Here is a 17,423-nt window from a genome sequence, read left to right as displayed (position 1 = left end):
TCCCTTGGTTCCTCCCAGCTCTAAAGGACTGTTTCTAGAAAGATCCAGACCGTGTCATCAGAGGAGTGTGTCCATCATGGTGATAACTGAGCCCTCTGCCCCTCCAGTGCCCCCTCCAGTGCCCTCCACCCTCAGATTGATCACCGTCTCGGCTGTTTGCTTAGACTAAGATGCTGCTAAAAGCCGGGATCAATGGGGCGGGGGAATCAATCAGGATCATCCGTGTTTATACGCCTCAGGGGGATTAGCTCACTGTTAGAGAGCGGCCTGAGGAATGAGCGCCCGTCAGAACAGTGGGACTAAACACTGGACCCGTGTTTACATAGAAGGTACTGAGGGCTCGCCGTGCCAGAGACAATTAGACCCCATGCAGGACGTAATCCACCGCCGAGCCAGAGCTAATCAATTCAAACAGAGTCCACCGGCAACACAATGAGGGCTGGATTACAGGCAACACTCGCAAAGATGGAAAATTAATCAGATTAATGCTGAACATGTGCTGCAGTGACCAACCAATCACATGGAAGCAGAGAGGCCTCAGCGTCAACGTTTCACCAACAGGTCTGTAAGTATGTTGAAAAACTCCAAGATAACTTTTTATGCTTTCATCTTCAGACCCTCCAGCAGCTTTCTCATGTCTTTGTAAGATTATTTAAAAGCATTAGTGTGGATCATCTGACTGACTGAAAAAAAGACAGCTGTAGTTCTTTGTGTGTCCACTAGAGGCTACCTCAAATACTGAGTTAGTCTCCATTGAAACCCATGTGAAATGTCCAACTTTGAACCAGAAATAACCAATAAGTCCAAGCCTTAGGCCCAGTATTATCATCATTTTTGGTTGTATATAGAGGTAAAACGGAGGTGAAATGTCCCTTTAAACCACAAAACATGAGGTTATCAGTCACACAGTGAAAGAAAACTAATAAAAAAGATAACTTTCTTTTGAGTTTTTCAAGGAAAAGCAACAAACAAAACAAATAAACAAACAAATAAATAGATAAATAAATAAACAAAAGACATAAATAACAATACAAAGAGTCTAAAAATTTGGGGCATAAATTTTAAAGTTGCACACACCACAAACAACAACATTTCTCCACATTTAGCTCTAAAACATCACCTTTTTTGCACATTCAGAGAAATATTTTTAAAATAGATTAGTTGAATATTATATATAAATGTAAAATTTTATATCAAAATATTACTAGAAATTCCCCAACATTTTATTCTAAATATTTAGCTAGGACCAGGGATGAGCAAATACTGATACCAGGTATTGGTATCAGGCCGATAATTTCCTTTTTCCAAGGTATCAGCACTCGTAAAGGCTGCCGATACCAGCAGACGATACTTAAAGCAGTAGGGTTAGCAGTAGTTGGCGCTATATTCCTGTGGTTTGACCCCTGTTCAGACCATAGACTGTAAAAAAATAAAAAAAAGGACGTCAGCTTGCTCAGATCAAAGTGAGGTCTCCACAAAAACTGCTCCCCCTGGTGGCTGGCTGCAGTATAGGTAAAAAAAAAAAAAAAAAAAATCCATCTCCCCAGTCATTCCAGATGGGCTGTGGTCAAACTTTAAAAATTTAATACACCTGGTAGAAAAGTTTCTCACGTCTGATTGTTGTGGTGGTTTGAAGATATCATTTGGCTGTCTTGTATTAACATCCTCTTTTTTTGAAAAGTTTCATTTTCATTATTATAAGCGGTTAAAAACAAGGTTTTACGTAAAATTTAACAATGATTGACAGCTGCCGTTCCTGTGTATTTTTTTTCGGGGATTGTAAAATATGTCAGGAGGTAGTCTCTACTGCTCAAACTCTGGCTACCAGTGGTGGCGGCTGTGACGGGGGAATTTTGACTTGAAAACCGTACAATGATAACTGGCGGAGCCCCGCTGTCCACTCTATATATACAGTCTATGAGTCAAACAATATTATTAAACCAGGGAGAGTTAACAGTTAAACTGTTTATTTTGCACTTCAGTTTATTTTTTTTAAAAATTATTCAAACTCCTACCGTTGTTACTTTTTGCTTTTTTCCCCACTTTTGTTAATTTATTGACAACAAAATATAAATTCAAAGAGGATTTTTTGTGTTTTATTTTAAACTTAATGGCAGGGTGAAAGTGCTGTTTTTGTTATAAACTATCTGTCACTGTTAATGGAAATTTAAAGGGTCAAAAGTACCAGTAGTATTGGTCTGAAAAAAGTGGTATTGAACATCAGCTAATAAAGACTAAATATTTAGCTTAGATTTCTAAACATTTAGCTGATATGCAAATTCCCACTCCCCCCTGCCGGGGTAGTACCAAAATAAAAGTTGGAGGAAGTGATTTTGAGAAAGTCAAGCTGGACTTTTCGATGTCGGCCACAGGATCTTCAACAGCGCCATCTCAATACTTGGTACGTTTATTTTCTAACGGCTGATTTCGCTGACTGTGTTTGACTTTCTCCGACTTTTATTTTTGGTACTTCCTGTGGGCGGGAATGTGAATTTGCATATTAGCTAAATATTAAGTAATTGTAGCTCAAGATTTAGAAATCTTGACCAAATATTTGGCAAACTGGGCTAAAAAATTTTTTAAAAAATTGCTTAAAAATTAAAAATCTTAGATAAATATTCAGAAAAAATATATTTAATATTAAGATTCAACATTTATATATAATATTTGACAAATATATTTCACAAATATTTTTCTAAATCTGCAGAAAAAGTGATGCTTTAGAGCTCAATGTGGAGAAATTTTATTTCTAGTATGTGCAACTTTACATATGAATCTGCAGTTCCCTGAGTGTCCACCAGGGTCTGTCTCAAGCAGTGAGTCAGCCCCATAGAGCTCCATGTAAACATAAACTGTGGCTGCAGTCCCAGAAATGTGGTCCTGAAACTACAGCAGGTCCAGAGTCCACTTTAGAGACTTAAAATTTCTTGCATGTGTCAAAAGTTACGAGTCTGCTTTTGTTGGCTACCACCACAAAATGGTTATTGGAGACACTTAACTTCAACTTTAAGGGGACACTGATCATCAGGCAGAAACAAAGGAGGGAAGAGTTCTGTGTCTAAAGCCCTCAGAGCTTGTTTTGGTCTGCTTGTGTTCCCTCTGCACACAGCTCAGATCCATCAGCAGCCTGTCAGAGCCTCTCCTGTAAGCCTCAGGACGTATCAGATGATAAGGTGGACTAAAGCCTATAAATACAGCTGCTGAGAGTCCTGGTGAGTCAGTGTCTAAAACTCTGCTGCTCCACCTGATGCTCTGCTCCCTCAGTCCTCCAGAGAAGAGCCCTCTCCACGGAACTAACGGAACTAATGTGTAGTTAAACGATGTCTCCCTGCGCGTAAAATGCCGCGCTCGGTGCGTCCTGGCGCGGACCATCCCCTGGAACATGTGCGGCGTCAGTCTCGCTCTCTTCACGCCCCGCTGCTGTGGATCGGTGCTGAGCAGGAGTGGCATCTCGGCGACAAAATCCGGATGAAAGAGCGTCCTTTAGAGCTCAGGCATGCACGGAGCAGTGAGATCACTGGCGTTATAAATATCCCCGTGCCAGCAGCTCCGCAGCTCCAGCTCCTGCAGCCGGGGTAATGCCCAGCAGCGCTGCAGGCGTGTGTGCGCACCCGGACCTGAGGAGCGACGCGGACATGCTGGACGCAGCCTGAGGAGAGAGCCTCCTCTCTGGAAGAATGAACGTTCCTCTCTGCCTTCTGACCGTCGCTCACTTCATCTCTGCCGCCGCCGGAGCTCAGCACGTCGCTTTGGAGCGACAACTTCAGGAGGAGGAGGTCCGCTCGGGACGCAGGACTTGCAGGCTCTACTGTCGGGTTGGCATCGGCTTCCACCTCCAGATTCACCCGGACGGCAGAGTGAACGGCAGCCATGAGCCCAACCAGCTGAGTAAGTCCCCCTCCGGTGTCCCGGAGCTCCGAGCAGCCTCTCTGATCAATTATAAAACGTCTGACGCGCACGTGAGTCCAGCGCGCCCCGCTGAGATTGCGCACTGGGATCCGCAGCCCTGCGCACTCTGATTAATCCTCTCCTGTCTGTCACTGCTGAATCTGCTTCAACATTTATAACAATCATGATTTAAACAGGAAGCGGGAGAGTCTCGCGCTCCTAAACTTAGGCTGCTGACCCTGTGAGGCTCGCGCGCTGCGGCCATCTGCCCACGAGCCTGTTTGTGTCTCTGGATGTTGGCAGGTAGACTATTTGTGGAAGTAACAGGTGCAGCAGTGAGGATGTGTTGGATTCCCAATCAGCACGGTCGGTATCTTAACAATGCAGCTCCAAACAGCAAAAAGAACAACAGCAGCAGCTCAGAAAAAGAGTTCCTCCTCAGATCAGAGCTCTAAGACCAGCTGTAACACCTTGAGTTTAATACTTCATGAAGAGAAGAAAAGGTTACCATGGGTCAGACAAAGTTTAAACAAACATATGTCCTGCAAACTTTTGCTGCATCTGCATCTAGAGCTTAATAAGTCCACAGGTTTGCAAAATTGTCTCCAAATACTTCAGCTCCACCTGCTCTAAGTTTTCAGAATATGTTAAAGGATAATTAAAAAGTTATCTCTCTTTAAATCTATACCAACATTTCCAGCCCAGACCTCACAGATCCTCTCCGTCCTGAAGTCCTGAAGCCATAAATCACGTTTTCAGTTTTTGCAGCAGAGTCAGATCCCCGGTTGCTCGTCTGCTGACAAACACAGCCAGAGCTCAGCGTGAAAGTGCGTCCATTTCACGGTCCCCTTCAGAAGAGTTGTCAGGTTACATGGACTTCAACACGACAGCCATGTGGTTCCACTTCCTGCAGGACGGCTCCGAGGACCAGACCGAGGACTGTAACACGAGGAATCTTTAACCATCACAGTGGATCATGTTTAATGCTCCTTAGACAATAATAAAACAGGAGCAGGAGTAAGAGAAGTCAAACTTATATGCTCTTATTTTTTATCCTTCAATCTGGGGAGATATCTATTTAATTTATTTCTAGGGAACTCAGTCTCATATAAACATTTGTTGTTTACATAAACTGGTAAATAATGGAAGAAGCCACTTGTTAGGTCGGAGCGCTCAGAACATGTGAAGACAGTGGAGCTTACCATGGAGATGCACTAAGTGATTAGCCGTATATAAAGATGGACGACTCATCAAGTGAAGCCAGACACTCATAGAAATGCAAAATGTTGTTTGTGTTTGTGGCATGCAAGAGCCTCATTGGTCGACACAGCTGTCAGTCATGGCCTTAATACAGACGAGGGGTCGGCTGCTGAAGTTTTTTTTGCCTTCATGTGGTACGACCTTTACTCAGCACTCTGCCTTACGATCAAAGGTAGAATTTAATGGTCAAAGGGTGAATAAAAGGTCAAAAAGTATGATTCAAAGATCAAAAGGCGGAATTTTGAGATTAAAATGTAGAATTCAAAGATCAGAAGGTAGAATTCAAGGGTCAAAGGTAAAATTGAAAGATCAAAAGATAGACATTACAGATCAAAGGTTGAATTAAAGGTCAAACAGTTTAATTCAAACACCAAAGAGCAGAATGTTAAGACTTAAATGTAGAATTCAAAGACCAGAAGGTGTAATTCTAAGGTCAAAGGCAGAATTCAGATATCAAAGTTATAATTAAAGGTCAAAGGTGGCAATGAAAGATCAAAAAGTATAAAGTAAAGATTAAATGGTAGAATTCAAATCAAAAAGTAGACTTTAAAGGTCAAAAGGCATAAATCAAATATCAAAAGGTAGAAATCAAATATAAAATTTATAATTAAAGGTCAAAGGTGGAAATTAAAGCTCAAAATGTAGAATTTAAAGATTAAAAGCTAGAATTCAGAGATAATAAGGTAGAATTTAAAGATAAAGATGACAGAAAATTAAGGTCAAACATGTTTTAGACCTTTTTTTTTTATTTTAGAAATTGCCCCATGTCCTTTTTGATTACGTGAAAGAGCAGGATTTATGACCTTTTCTGCAGACAGCCAGCAGGGGGAGCGGCACATTTTTTTGACTTAATTTATGTGGAATGTCATCTGTCTACTCGTACAGATAACTTGATGCACATTTTTTGCAGACAGGGTCGACAAAGGTGTTAGTGCATTGTTTGCTAAGTTTGTATTCACTGGAATCACAGTTACTTGTGCACAAGTAGAAATCATTATTTTACAATGGTCAGGTCAAAAACTGTTGTGATCTTTTTATTCAATGAGTCTGTTTTTAAACTGTGAGGGTAGAAAAGGCAAAAGGTCTCAGATCAGTATCTACACAGGTAAAGTCTAGATACCCCAAATCTGCCCCAGTGAACTGATCAACATGAACTCCAAAGCTGCGTCCTGACTGGTAACTGAGCTGACATAAGAGCAGAGCCTGGTCAGAGCGAGACACAGAAACTGACAGGAGGAGTAAAAATACCCCGGCCCATCCATCATCAGAGCGTGTTGTTTGTCCTCACAGGTGTCCTGGAGCTCTTCGCCATCTCTCAGGGGGTCATCGGCATCAAAGGGGTCTACAGTAACAGATTCCTGGCCATGAATAAAAGAGGACGGCTCCACGCTACTGTAAGACTCACACATACACACACAATCACACACACACCATGCTGACTTGGCACAACTCAACTTGCACTGATCTAAGGAAGTAATCTGAGTTCACATCATGCAGCTTAAGTTGATGTGTAGCAAAGATATCGACTTGTGTAAAGATGAAATATGTAAATAACCTGCAGTTCTCTGAGTGTCCACTAGAGTCTGTTGCCTGCAGTGAGTCAGTCCCCATAGAGCCTAATGTTTAAAAAGTTGCAGTTTCCCCAAAGTGTCCCCTTGAGTCTGTCACGTGAGTGAATCAGTCCCTATAGAGCCTCATGTCAAAAAAAGCTGTAGTACTATGAGTGTCCACTAGAGTTCGTCTCCAGCAGTGAGTCAGTCCCCATAGATCCCAATGTAAAAAAAAGGGCTGCAGTTCCCTGAGTTTCCACAAAAGTCTGTCTCCAGCAGAGAGTCAGTCCCCATAGTGCCCAATGTTAAAAAAGCAGCAGTTCCATGACTGTCCACTAGAGTCTATCTCCTGCAGTGAGTCAGTCCCTATAGAGCCTCATGTAAAGAAAAAAAAAAGTTAAGTTCCCCGAGTGTCCACTAGAGTTCGTCTCAAGCAGTGGGTCAGTCCCCATAGAGCCCAATGTTAAAAGAAAAAAAGCTGCAGTTCCATGAGTGTCCACTAGAGTCTGCCATCTGCAGTGAGTCAGTTCCTATAGATCCTAATGTTAAAAAAGGTTGCAGTTCCATGAGTGTCCACTAGAGTCTGTTGCTTGCAGTGAATCAGTCCCTATAGAGCCTCAAGTCAAAAAAAAAAAAAAGCTGCAGTTCCATAAGTGTCCACTACAGTCTGTCTCCAGCAGTGGGTCAGTCCCCATAGAGCCCAATGTTAAAAGAAGAAAGGCTGCAGTTCCATGTGTGTCCACTAGAGTCTGTCGTCTGCAGTGAGTCAGTCCCCATAGTGCCCAATGTTAAAAAAAAAGCTGCAGTTCCATGAATGTCCACTAGAGCCTGTCTCCAGCAGTGAGTCAGTCCCCATAGAGCCTCATTTAAAAAATTTAAAAAAAAGATGCAGTTCCTTGTGTGTCCACTAGGGTCTGTCTCTGGCAGTGAATCAGTCCCCACAGAGCCTCATGTCAAAAAAATAAAATAAAATAAAAAATAAAAAAAGCTGTATTACTATGTGTGCCCACTAGGGTTTCATGTTTCATGCACAGTGTTTTGGACTCTTGTGTATCTGGTTATGGTCTGTCTTGCTGGTGTCTCGGTGACTCCTGTGAACCTGCTGGTGTAGTTTGACTTCTGGAAATGAAAAACTGTGCAGACTGAATCTGTGTTTGTTTTATTTATTAGTTTTTGCAGCTTTGGGTTTGTGCTGCATAACAAAAACCCATAAATCTGACATCAGCATGTCATGGCACACTGCTGTAATCTTCAGTTTCTGAGTCTTTCAAATCCCCCCAAACACCCAGAGCTCTGCCCGCTGCAGCTCTTCCTCTCTGCTGTCAGCGGGCCGGTCAGCCTGCAGCCGGTCGCGCTGACGGCTCAACTGAGGGTCCGCTGGCAGGCAAACACATCGACACGGCTCCCATTAGCATGTGCTAATGGGCAGAGCAGATTAAGTGGTGTCTGGGCCGGCTGATAGCGCACAGAGCAGGGAGATCAATATGCGAGTCAACAATCAGCCGGAGAGAGCCGGGGAGTCTGCACGCTGCTGCGGCTGCTGAGCAGAGTTATTCCCCCTCAGCTCAGAGGATTGTTCCACGAAGCTCCGTCAGCGGGGAGCGATGTGGCGTCTTTACACAGATGATGCCACTGTTCCCTTCTCGTTCCAGCTTATGTAAAGAAAGCAGCCAAATGACAAAGTTTCTCAGGGTCACTACATCTCAAACAGGACTCCAGTGAAACCTCAAACTGTGCCGACACGGATGAGACGAGAAAACAAAGCAGAGAAGATAAACAGCACGCTGAGTCAAACTAGTTTGTAATGCACAGCCGCCATCTGACGCCCTGGGTTTTACTCCTCCAGGTCCAACATGGCGTCTGCCCTAAACTCCAACTCTGAGATTTCAAAAAGTCACATGTGAAAGTCCAACTTTACACCTCCACTTCTCCTGCACAGGGTCAAAGGTCAAGTCTGGGATGTTTGTGTCTGTGTGAGGATTAAGATTAACTGATGTTTTTGGCAGTTTGAGCGTTTTAGAGATATAAGAAGCAGCCTCAATCTGTGGAGCGGCTAAGGATGGGCATTGATACTATTTTATTGATACCACTGCTCTTATCGATTCTGCTTATTGATATATTCCCTTTTCAATTCCTCTTGTGAATCTTCTCTGCACAAAAAGTAGCTTTGCTGGTTTTCTGTGGCGACAACATTAAATTAAGTTCGTAAGTGAATAAATATGTAATTAGTCACTGGATCTGGGTATCTCTGGGTGTAGATATACAGAAATAAGTAAAAATCTACATGTTATGAGACGCATATGTACTATTTTTTTATATGTTGTTACTACTGACTCAAGTAGGCCATCTAGTGTCTTGAAGTGGTTATAGCAATATTCTAAGTTGTTTGGAACCTTGCCGTAGTTATGAAGCAAGCCCTGAGTCTGTATGTAACTTTTCTTTAATTTGCCTGTTAGTATTTTGACATTTGGAGTTCTCAGTATCATGCCAACCACTAGCATATCAATGCAATTTTCCATACACGTTAGCATCAAGCTAGCGCTGTTTTGTTTATATTGTTTTTGGTAAATAAGGAGTGTATTAATCAGGAATCTCTTGCAAGAAAGTAAAACCTGAACCAAAGTTTTCTTGGGAAACCGTGGCTAACCGCTAAGCTAAGATAGCAGGCTAGTCGTCGTAAGGTCCTATAGCTCTGTAGCAATTCTCATCAAGAATTGGTTTTAGATTCCCACACATAAACGAAATGACATAAAGTGAAAAGTAATACATTTCCATCCATCTATCTAGATAGCTATGAGCACATGAGCAATCAAGAGGAGCTCATGTAGAGAAGAGAAACCGAAAATTAGGTATCATTCTCATCACCCAAGTATTGATCAACACTGATCCCAATGTAGGCATCACTATATCAATATTTTAGATTGATCAGCACACCACTACTCATAATAATAAAAGGCAAATAAAAGGCAAAGAGCCACATGCGGCCACAGGTTGGCCACCCCTGGGCTAAAGGCTCATTTATGCTAACTGTTACATACATATACTGACTATCCTGCAGCCGAAATGGAGCAGTACCACCTGAAACCGTGGGGGGCAGTGTTGCTGTTACTGTCCGATGTGTAGCTTTAGTGATACACAAAGAAGAAATAGCAATGGCAGAACTAAACAATGGCTGTTTTCCAAACCACCTACTACGCTAGCAGTGCCTATTATTTTGGCTGAAATTTAGCCTGTGGTAGTCAGTATGTGAAAACCTTCAAAAACCCCTGGATGTCCTACTGATCCAGCAAAATTTCTCAGTATGCAATGGACCAGTCTACCTGGCATACTGTTTCCCACAATGCACGGTGCTAATGCTGTTTGTCAGTGTGGGTGGCAGGTTTTGGTAAATTACCTCCATCTACTGGAATGAGCCGGCATTACAACTACAATACAACAACACAAACAGCTCAAAGTCTCCTCTTCACAGTAACTGAACCTGAGAATGGGACACTACCACCTCTTTGAAGATGTGAAACTGTTGATGCTCAGAAACTGGTTCTGGTCTGGCTTTGGCTCTTCCAGACCTTTTCCCGATTTTTGAATGTCACAAATATTCTAGAATGTAAATACTATTTTTGAATGACACCTGAGTTGTGGAACGCTTTCAGGATTCCAGAATGTTAACAGAGTTTTAGAATGTTTCAGGGTTCTAAATTATCACCGGAGTTCTGGAATGTTGCTCAATTTCTAGAATAGTATCACCATTGTACACTGACCCCAGAATTCTGGCGACATTCTGGAATTTTTTTGAGACCGAACCCCAACCTTGAGTACCTTTGAATAATTTTGGTCACATGAGGTGCAAAGCTCTCTTTGTTTTCCTGATTCGTGCATCAGTCTGACCAGAATCTGCATCAAATGTGCAGAGAAAGCCGTCATAAACAGAGCGTAAAGTTTGAAAATAGAAGTGACGTTGCAGATCTATATGAAAAGAATCTCTAAATGTCAGTTTCACGCGCTGTAAATCAAAGTCTGATCAGTTTCTTTCTGCAGAAAGCCTCGCTGCAGACCCCTCGCGCTCTCAGAGTCTGGGTCTTTGCATCCAGAGCTTACTCCTGCCTCCTCTCTCAGCTCTGCCTCAGAGAAATATTTGTTCTTCTAAAACTCCAATCTGTGTCTGCAGCTGCACTCTGCTGTTCAACCGCCGTGTTGAGTCAAGGGGGATGTACAAAGTCTGGGGCCGGTTCAGGCTCGGGCCCCTCGTCGAGGTGTCAGGTGACTCTCTGAGGCGTCTCTCGTTTCACTGTCTGTCATCTTAAATATTTAGATGTTTTCACTGTGAAATTTATCGGCTAAATAGCAGAGCGGGAGACAGATGCACAAGCCGCTCGGCAGGACATCACAAACAGAGCGGAGTGGAAGGTCAAAGGTCGAATACATGAGCTGAGCAGTGACACAGAGAGTCAGATACACAGGATCATAACTGCACAAAGTATCCATACGCCATTATAATAATTTAGCTGCTTTCTACTTGTTTATGTCTTACACAGATATGTAGAATCAGTAAAATGAGGGTTTAGTCTCATCTGTCTTTGAGAAGCATCCACAGAATATTTCCTTGAAAACAGATCCTCAAGCTCAGAAATAAAGAAGCTTGTTACGCTTCTTTGTTTGTTGAAAACTGCTTTGCCTGTGAGTCCAGAGTTAAAACCACAGACAGTAAACAGAGTGGACGGTGTGGCTCTGCCATTTGCAATTGTAGAGTTTTAAAGCCAAAATACCCCCGTCACAGGTACCGCTATCGGCAGCTGCTGTGCAGTCTGCGCAGTAGAAGCTATCTTAGAGAGATCATTAAATCAAAATTATGAGATAATATGTTCAAGTTATTAGACAAAAAGCCATAATTATGAGATGAAATGGCAAAATTATGACATAATGTTGTCGAAATTGTGAGATAAAGGTCTAACTTATGAGGCAAAAAGCCATACTTTTGGAATAAAAAGTAAAAAAAATGACATAATATAGTCAAAATTGGGAGGTAAACGTCAAATTTTAAAATAAAAAAATCACCATTATGAGATTATGAAGTCAAAATTGTGAAAAAACAAAGTCATTATTGTGAGATTTGAGTCAGTATTTTGAGATAATAAAAATGGAATTATGACTTACAAAGCCATAATGATGAGCTAAAATGTTGAAATTCTGTCATAAAAAGGTCAAAATTGTGAGATACTCAAGTCAGTACTATGAGATGAAAGTCATGATTTGGAGATAAAGGTCAAAATTATAATATAATATAGTAGAAAATATGTTATAAAAAGTCAAAATTATGAGATAAGAAAATCATGATTGTGAGACATTAGACAATATTTGAGATAATAAAATCAAAATTATAAGATAAAAAGTCAAAATGATGAGATAAAATTTTGAAATAATGACATAATAAGATAAAAGGTCAAAATTATGAGGTCACAAAGTCATAATTATTTGATAATAAAGTCATAATTATGAACTATAAGTCAATATTTTGATATAAAAAGTCATAATTAAGAGATAAAGGTAAAAATTATAACATAATATAGTGGAAAATATGAGATAAAAAGTCATTATTATGGAATAAAAAGTCAAAGTTATGAGATGAGAAAGATTTGATTGTTAGACATAAGTCGTTATTTCGAGATAATAAAATCAGAACTGTGAGATAAAAAGTCATAAAGATGAGATTTTGGTTGGACAGTGTTAAGCAAACACACCCTTGTTAGGTTTTTTTTATTATGTTTATTATTATCTTTCTATTCAATTGGTGGAATGAGTTACTTTGTTTAGGATTGCATATTATTCTAATGGCTGGGCCAGTGAGGTGATCCACTAATGCAGAAACCACAATGCCAGCAACAGCACAAAGATCTCGTAATTTCATATGACTTATTATTTCATAATTTCAACCTTTTTTTTAACTGGTGAAAATGGGCTTTCGTACATCTTGGCTCTCCCTCTCAACATATTTCACAATCCCCGAAAAAAAATTCACAAGAACGTCAGCTGTCAATCTACGATAAACATGACGTAAAGCCTTGTTTTTAACCTCTTATAGCTAATTAAAATGAAACTTTTCAGAATAAAGACGGCCCGGATACAAGGCAGACAAATGATGTCTACAAATCACCACAACAATCGGACGTGAGGAACATTTCTACCAGGTGTATTAATTTTTTCAAAGTTTGACCACAGCCCATCTGGAATGACTGGGGAGATGGATTTTTTTTTTTTTACCTATACTGCAGCCAGCCACCAGGGGGAGCAGTTTTTGTGGAGACCTCATCTCAAGCTGAACAAGATGACTTCCATTATTGTTATTATTTTTTTTACAGTTTGTGATCTATACGTCATTTAACATTTGAGCTGTTTTCTTCTTGCTTATGTCTCAAACATGAATCAGTAAAACCGACTATTCCCTTGCTTTGTTAGTTGAAAACTGCACCTTAAAGCCATTAATTAGACTTTTAAGTGCTTTTCAAAAGTCATCCTCAGTCAGTTTCCACCTCTAGCCTGATGCAGCTCACCCCGAGGATCATGGGAAAGGTCCCTTTAAAAGAGTGTGACCAATGCTGCGGGGCAGAGCCAGGTTAGACAGCTGTACAAGCATTATGATTTTAACAATAAGATCTCTGGAATCTAACTGCAGCGGTTAAACCCTCCACAGGGGCTCAGCTCCTTCCTGTGTGTGTGTGTGTGTGTGTGTACATGTGTGTACGTGCTCACTCAGACATGCTTCAGTGGATCTGTTTCCAGACGTGTAGCTCTCTGACTGCGAGCAGAGCCGCTGTGCTCCCGTGTTTCTGTGTTCTGTTAAATCTCGGCTGCTGCAGAGACTCTGAGGTCTGATGGTTTCAAAAACCAACAGCCCCGAGGAGCGTTCGGTCACTTTGAATAACTTAAAGCACGGCGTGCTCTCCTGTGACTGGCATGTTTACCGAGCGCTGTAATGGCATCATTTTCTGCTATGCTTCACTCTGCAGCAAAGCAGAACAGTTTGTTTGATTTCAGGATGGCGCGAGGTTAAACGAGGCGTCTGTTCTGCAGCAGGAGCGCAGGAACCGCTGAGCGCAGGACAAGTTCCCACCATGATATTTATAGGACGACATAAACCGGTATCTACATCTCAGCTCCTGCAACCAGGACCAGAGCAGAGCGATGCTCGGCATGCCTCTGTCGACCCCACATATTTGTGCGTGATCAGGAAATGATCCTCGATTATCTGGAAGATATGTTATTAAACCTGGTCTCATGAGTTCTTCTAGAAACAGAAAACACATTTAAAAACATCATCTCAAACACGGCACAGCTCTTCTTTTTCTTTCTTTGGAAAGACGAGAAGTGGAAAAATCCTCACAGGTTTCATGGCCGTCCTTCTCTTAGGCTTTCTCAGATATTAACAAAACTCAGGCTGTTTTTGAGAGCTAGTTTAATTCTACTTGGAGCATTACAGCTCTTAAAACAATGTTAGTTTACAACAGCAAGTTGTTAACTAATTAGCTCATTAAGAGACATTACTTTGTACACTAGTGGTCAAAAGTTTAATAACAGCCCAGGTTTTCCAGTTTTTTATTAACATTGATGCAGTATAATGTCTCATTGTACTCTGAAATGTAGTAAAGAATTTTTATTTTTTCTTACATAGGGTATTAATGATTGACACTGACACTACTTATAATTATGCATCAACATTTTGTTAAATTTAATATGGATAAAGTCTTGCAAAAAAAGTTTTTTACATTTTTTGAGATTTTTTTTATTTCTTTATTTTGAGTTTTTTTTTAACTTTTGAAAATTATTTCAATTTCATCTTTTTTAAGTATTGGATTTTTTTCTTTTTTCTTTTTTTTTTTACAATTTAGCACATTTTTTACATAACTGTTTTTGCAAGTTTATTAAATTTTGGCATTTTTGAAATTTCATTTTTTAAAGTATTGCTCATTTTTGAAATTTCAAAATTTTTGAAAGATTTTTGAAAATTTTGCTATTTGCAAAATTATGGAATTTTTCATTTTTAAAAAATATTTGCAAATTTATTAGAAACAAAAAGCCTAGACATCTCAAGTACAATTTTATAAACACAAAAAATGTCTTGTTTGGATAATTATTCACTAGAGTTTTACTATGTGTAGAATTTTACAAACTTTTTTGTTGTCTTTATTGTGAAGATAAAGTAGATTTTGTGGCTCCTGAATGACTTTAATCCAGGTGAGCTGAGGAAAAATGACCCCAATGAAAGTAGAGGTTTCAGACCCCTGACCCAGTTGGTACTGCATGCCAGGTGCTACAGAATACTGTGGGAGCCATTTTTGGTTCAGGGTGCCTCTCACTCTGTACAAGTCCCAGACCCTGGATCCAGTAAACCAGCCCCAGACCATCCAGCTTTCCGCCATGTTTCCATGTGATGTCCCACCCTGAGGAACCATCCTGTCCTCAGCCTCCTCTACGTACGACATACAGAAATCCTGATGAAGCAAAGAGTTCAGACTTTGTTTCATTAGGCCATAGCTCCATCTTCCTGTCTTCAGTAGTCTGTTGGGGGTTTGTAAATTAAAACTGGAATTCTAGAATGTTGCTCAATTTCTAGAATAGTATCACAATTCTGCACTAACCCCTGAACTCTGGCAACATTCCAGAATTTTTAAGCGTTGCCAAAATTCTAGAATGTTGGCAGAATTTAGAATATTAATATTATTCGTGAACAACACCAGAGTTGTGGAACCATTTCAGAATTCTAGACTGTTACCAAATTATTTATTGTTTCCAGGATTCTAGAATGTTGCTTGATTTTTACAATGTCATCAGACTCCAAGAATGTCACCAAAATTCTATGATGTCACTAGAATCCTGTGATGTCAGAGTGTCCAGTCCCAGTGAGAGAGTGCTTTTGGAAGCTGAAGGAAACTTTCCTCACTGAGCTTCTGGACTTTCTTTGACTTCATTTCTCTGGAGTGAAAACCTCTTTCTGGAAATGTTCTGATGCTCTGTCTCCCTGTCTGCATGAATCCTCTTTTCCTGCTTATTTTTAGAGCAGCACAGGACTTTTTTCATGATTTTTCCATTTTTGGTCACTTTTTTTCTTCACCTTTGCAGTTCAACACTCACCTGTGTTCCATTGCCACAGTTGTTCTTACACATTTCTTCCAGCAAAAGACTCAAACTCAAGCCTCTTAGCTATCAGATTTTTGCATATTTGTGCAGAAGTGTAACTCCAGCAGTCTTTAGAAAAGTGAAAATGTATTAAAGTGATGGAAGACAATGGTTGGGACTCTGTTAGGGATATTTCTGTGGCTGCAGCTCTTCCTGCGTGAAGCCGGCACTTTGCTCTGGTCTTCATGTCTTCAGTATCTCAGTCTCTCTGCCCGTAATGAGTTTGTGAGCCTCTGCTGCTGTCAGTCAAGCATCTCTGTGATAAGGAGTCATTTCAGAGACCCTGACAGCCGCCTTAGGATGAGGTCCAACGTTGTTTGGAGCGGTCTCAGGTTTACAGCAGCTGAGCGGATCAGATCACAATCAGACGCTTTATGGAGAACAGAGAAGTCTGACTCTGGTTCTGGGATAGTTTGGGTTTTATGAAGGATCTGTCCAGGTTTGGTCTTTATCCACAGACAGACGGCTAAAGGTGAAACCTCTTTCTCTTCTCTCCCCTGTAGGAGTGGTTCTCAGACGACTGTAAGTTCAGGGAGCGTTTCCAGGAGAACAGCTACAACACCTACGCCTCAGTCATCCACAGGAACCACCGCACGGGTCGGGACTGGTTCGTGGCCCTCAACAAGCGAGGCAAAGCCAAGATGGGCTCCAGTCCCAGGGTCAAATCCCAGCATGTCTCCACTCACTTCCTGCCACGGGTCGGCCTGCACGACAGCAGGGAGCGAGGCTTCACGATCGCAGACCGGAGCAAGGAAAGGAGGAAAGCCCCGCCCCCTGTACAAGCCCCGCCCAAACTTCTCACCAAAGGTAGCGTCCAGGCGGGAGCAGTGCCCAGACGAACACAGGTCAAATACTGGCCCAAATACCGGTTTGGGTAGAGGTCAGGGTCTGGATCTGATCAGAGACGCTGTGGGAACTGATGTCCTAAAGATGAACGGACACACGGCGGATATTTATCACGACGAAGCATTCCGGGTTTCTGTGAAGTGTGACAAACCTCAAAGGGCTGCCGGGTACACCTGTGGACGTGTTTACATGTTAACGATGCTCGGTCCTGATCCATGTTCCAGGTGGCCTCCAAAGACCACAGAAAACATGGACGCCGTCTCCATGATGTCGCCCATCCTATTTGGATTTACTGACTTCAGCTGACTCTCGTTTGACCTATGAGGAGGTCGAGTCGGGACCTCTAGCTTAGCCACTCAGTTCAGGAAGCCACACCTCTATTTTAATACCTTCAAAAATAACAAGTTATGTCAAAAAAATCTCCCTCTTTCAAAATCATTCATTAAACAAAGTCCAACAGGTCGTGGAGTTCAGCTTTAGAGCCTGAAATAAGTGAGTCCCTAACCCAGGTTCCTCTCCCCGATCTTCCTCTGATCCACAGAGAGATGACTTTGTCTCTAAAGTCAACATTTTATCTGTTTAACGTGAAAATCTTCCTCGCACTGCAAACTGAAGAGCTTCCATGTCTTATCAAGTGTTTTTGTCTTATTTTAGAGCAGCTATGAGGAGTTTGAAAGTGATCTTGACAAAGTCTCCTTTCTAGATATAAGC

At 41.4% G+C, this 17,423-nt stretch overlaps 1 protein-coding gene across 1 annotated transcript; it reads left to right on the top strand.

Annotated features, from left to right (window-relative positions):
* The first annotated feature begins 3,279 nt into the window (after positions 1-3,279).
* fgf5 (fibroblast growth factor 5) lies at positions 3,280-17,423 on the top strand. The gene is made up of 3 exons (XM_074671067.1): positions 3,280-3,888; positions 6,439-6,542; positions 16,370-17,423. The coding sequence occupies exons 1-3, from the start codon at positions 3,678-3,680 to the stop codon at positions 16,742-16,744; spliced, it is 690 nt and encodes a 229-aa protein (XP_074527168.1). The 5' UTR covers positions 3,280-3,677; the 3' UTR covers positions 16,745-17,423.

The sequence above is a fragment of the Halichoeres trimaculatus genome, unplaced genomic scaffold (genome assembly GCF_033239565.1).
Source record: "Halichoeres trimaculatus isolate MK-OKI-2021-1 unplaced genomic scaffold, fHalTri1.1 fHalTri1_scaffold_5, whole genome shotgun sequence".
NCBI lineage: Eukaryota > Metazoa > Chordata > Actinopteri > Labriformes > Labridae > Halichoeres > Halichoeres trimaculatus.
Note: the sequence above shows the minus strand (reverse complement) of the source record. Positions and strands in the feature narration are given on the sequence as shown.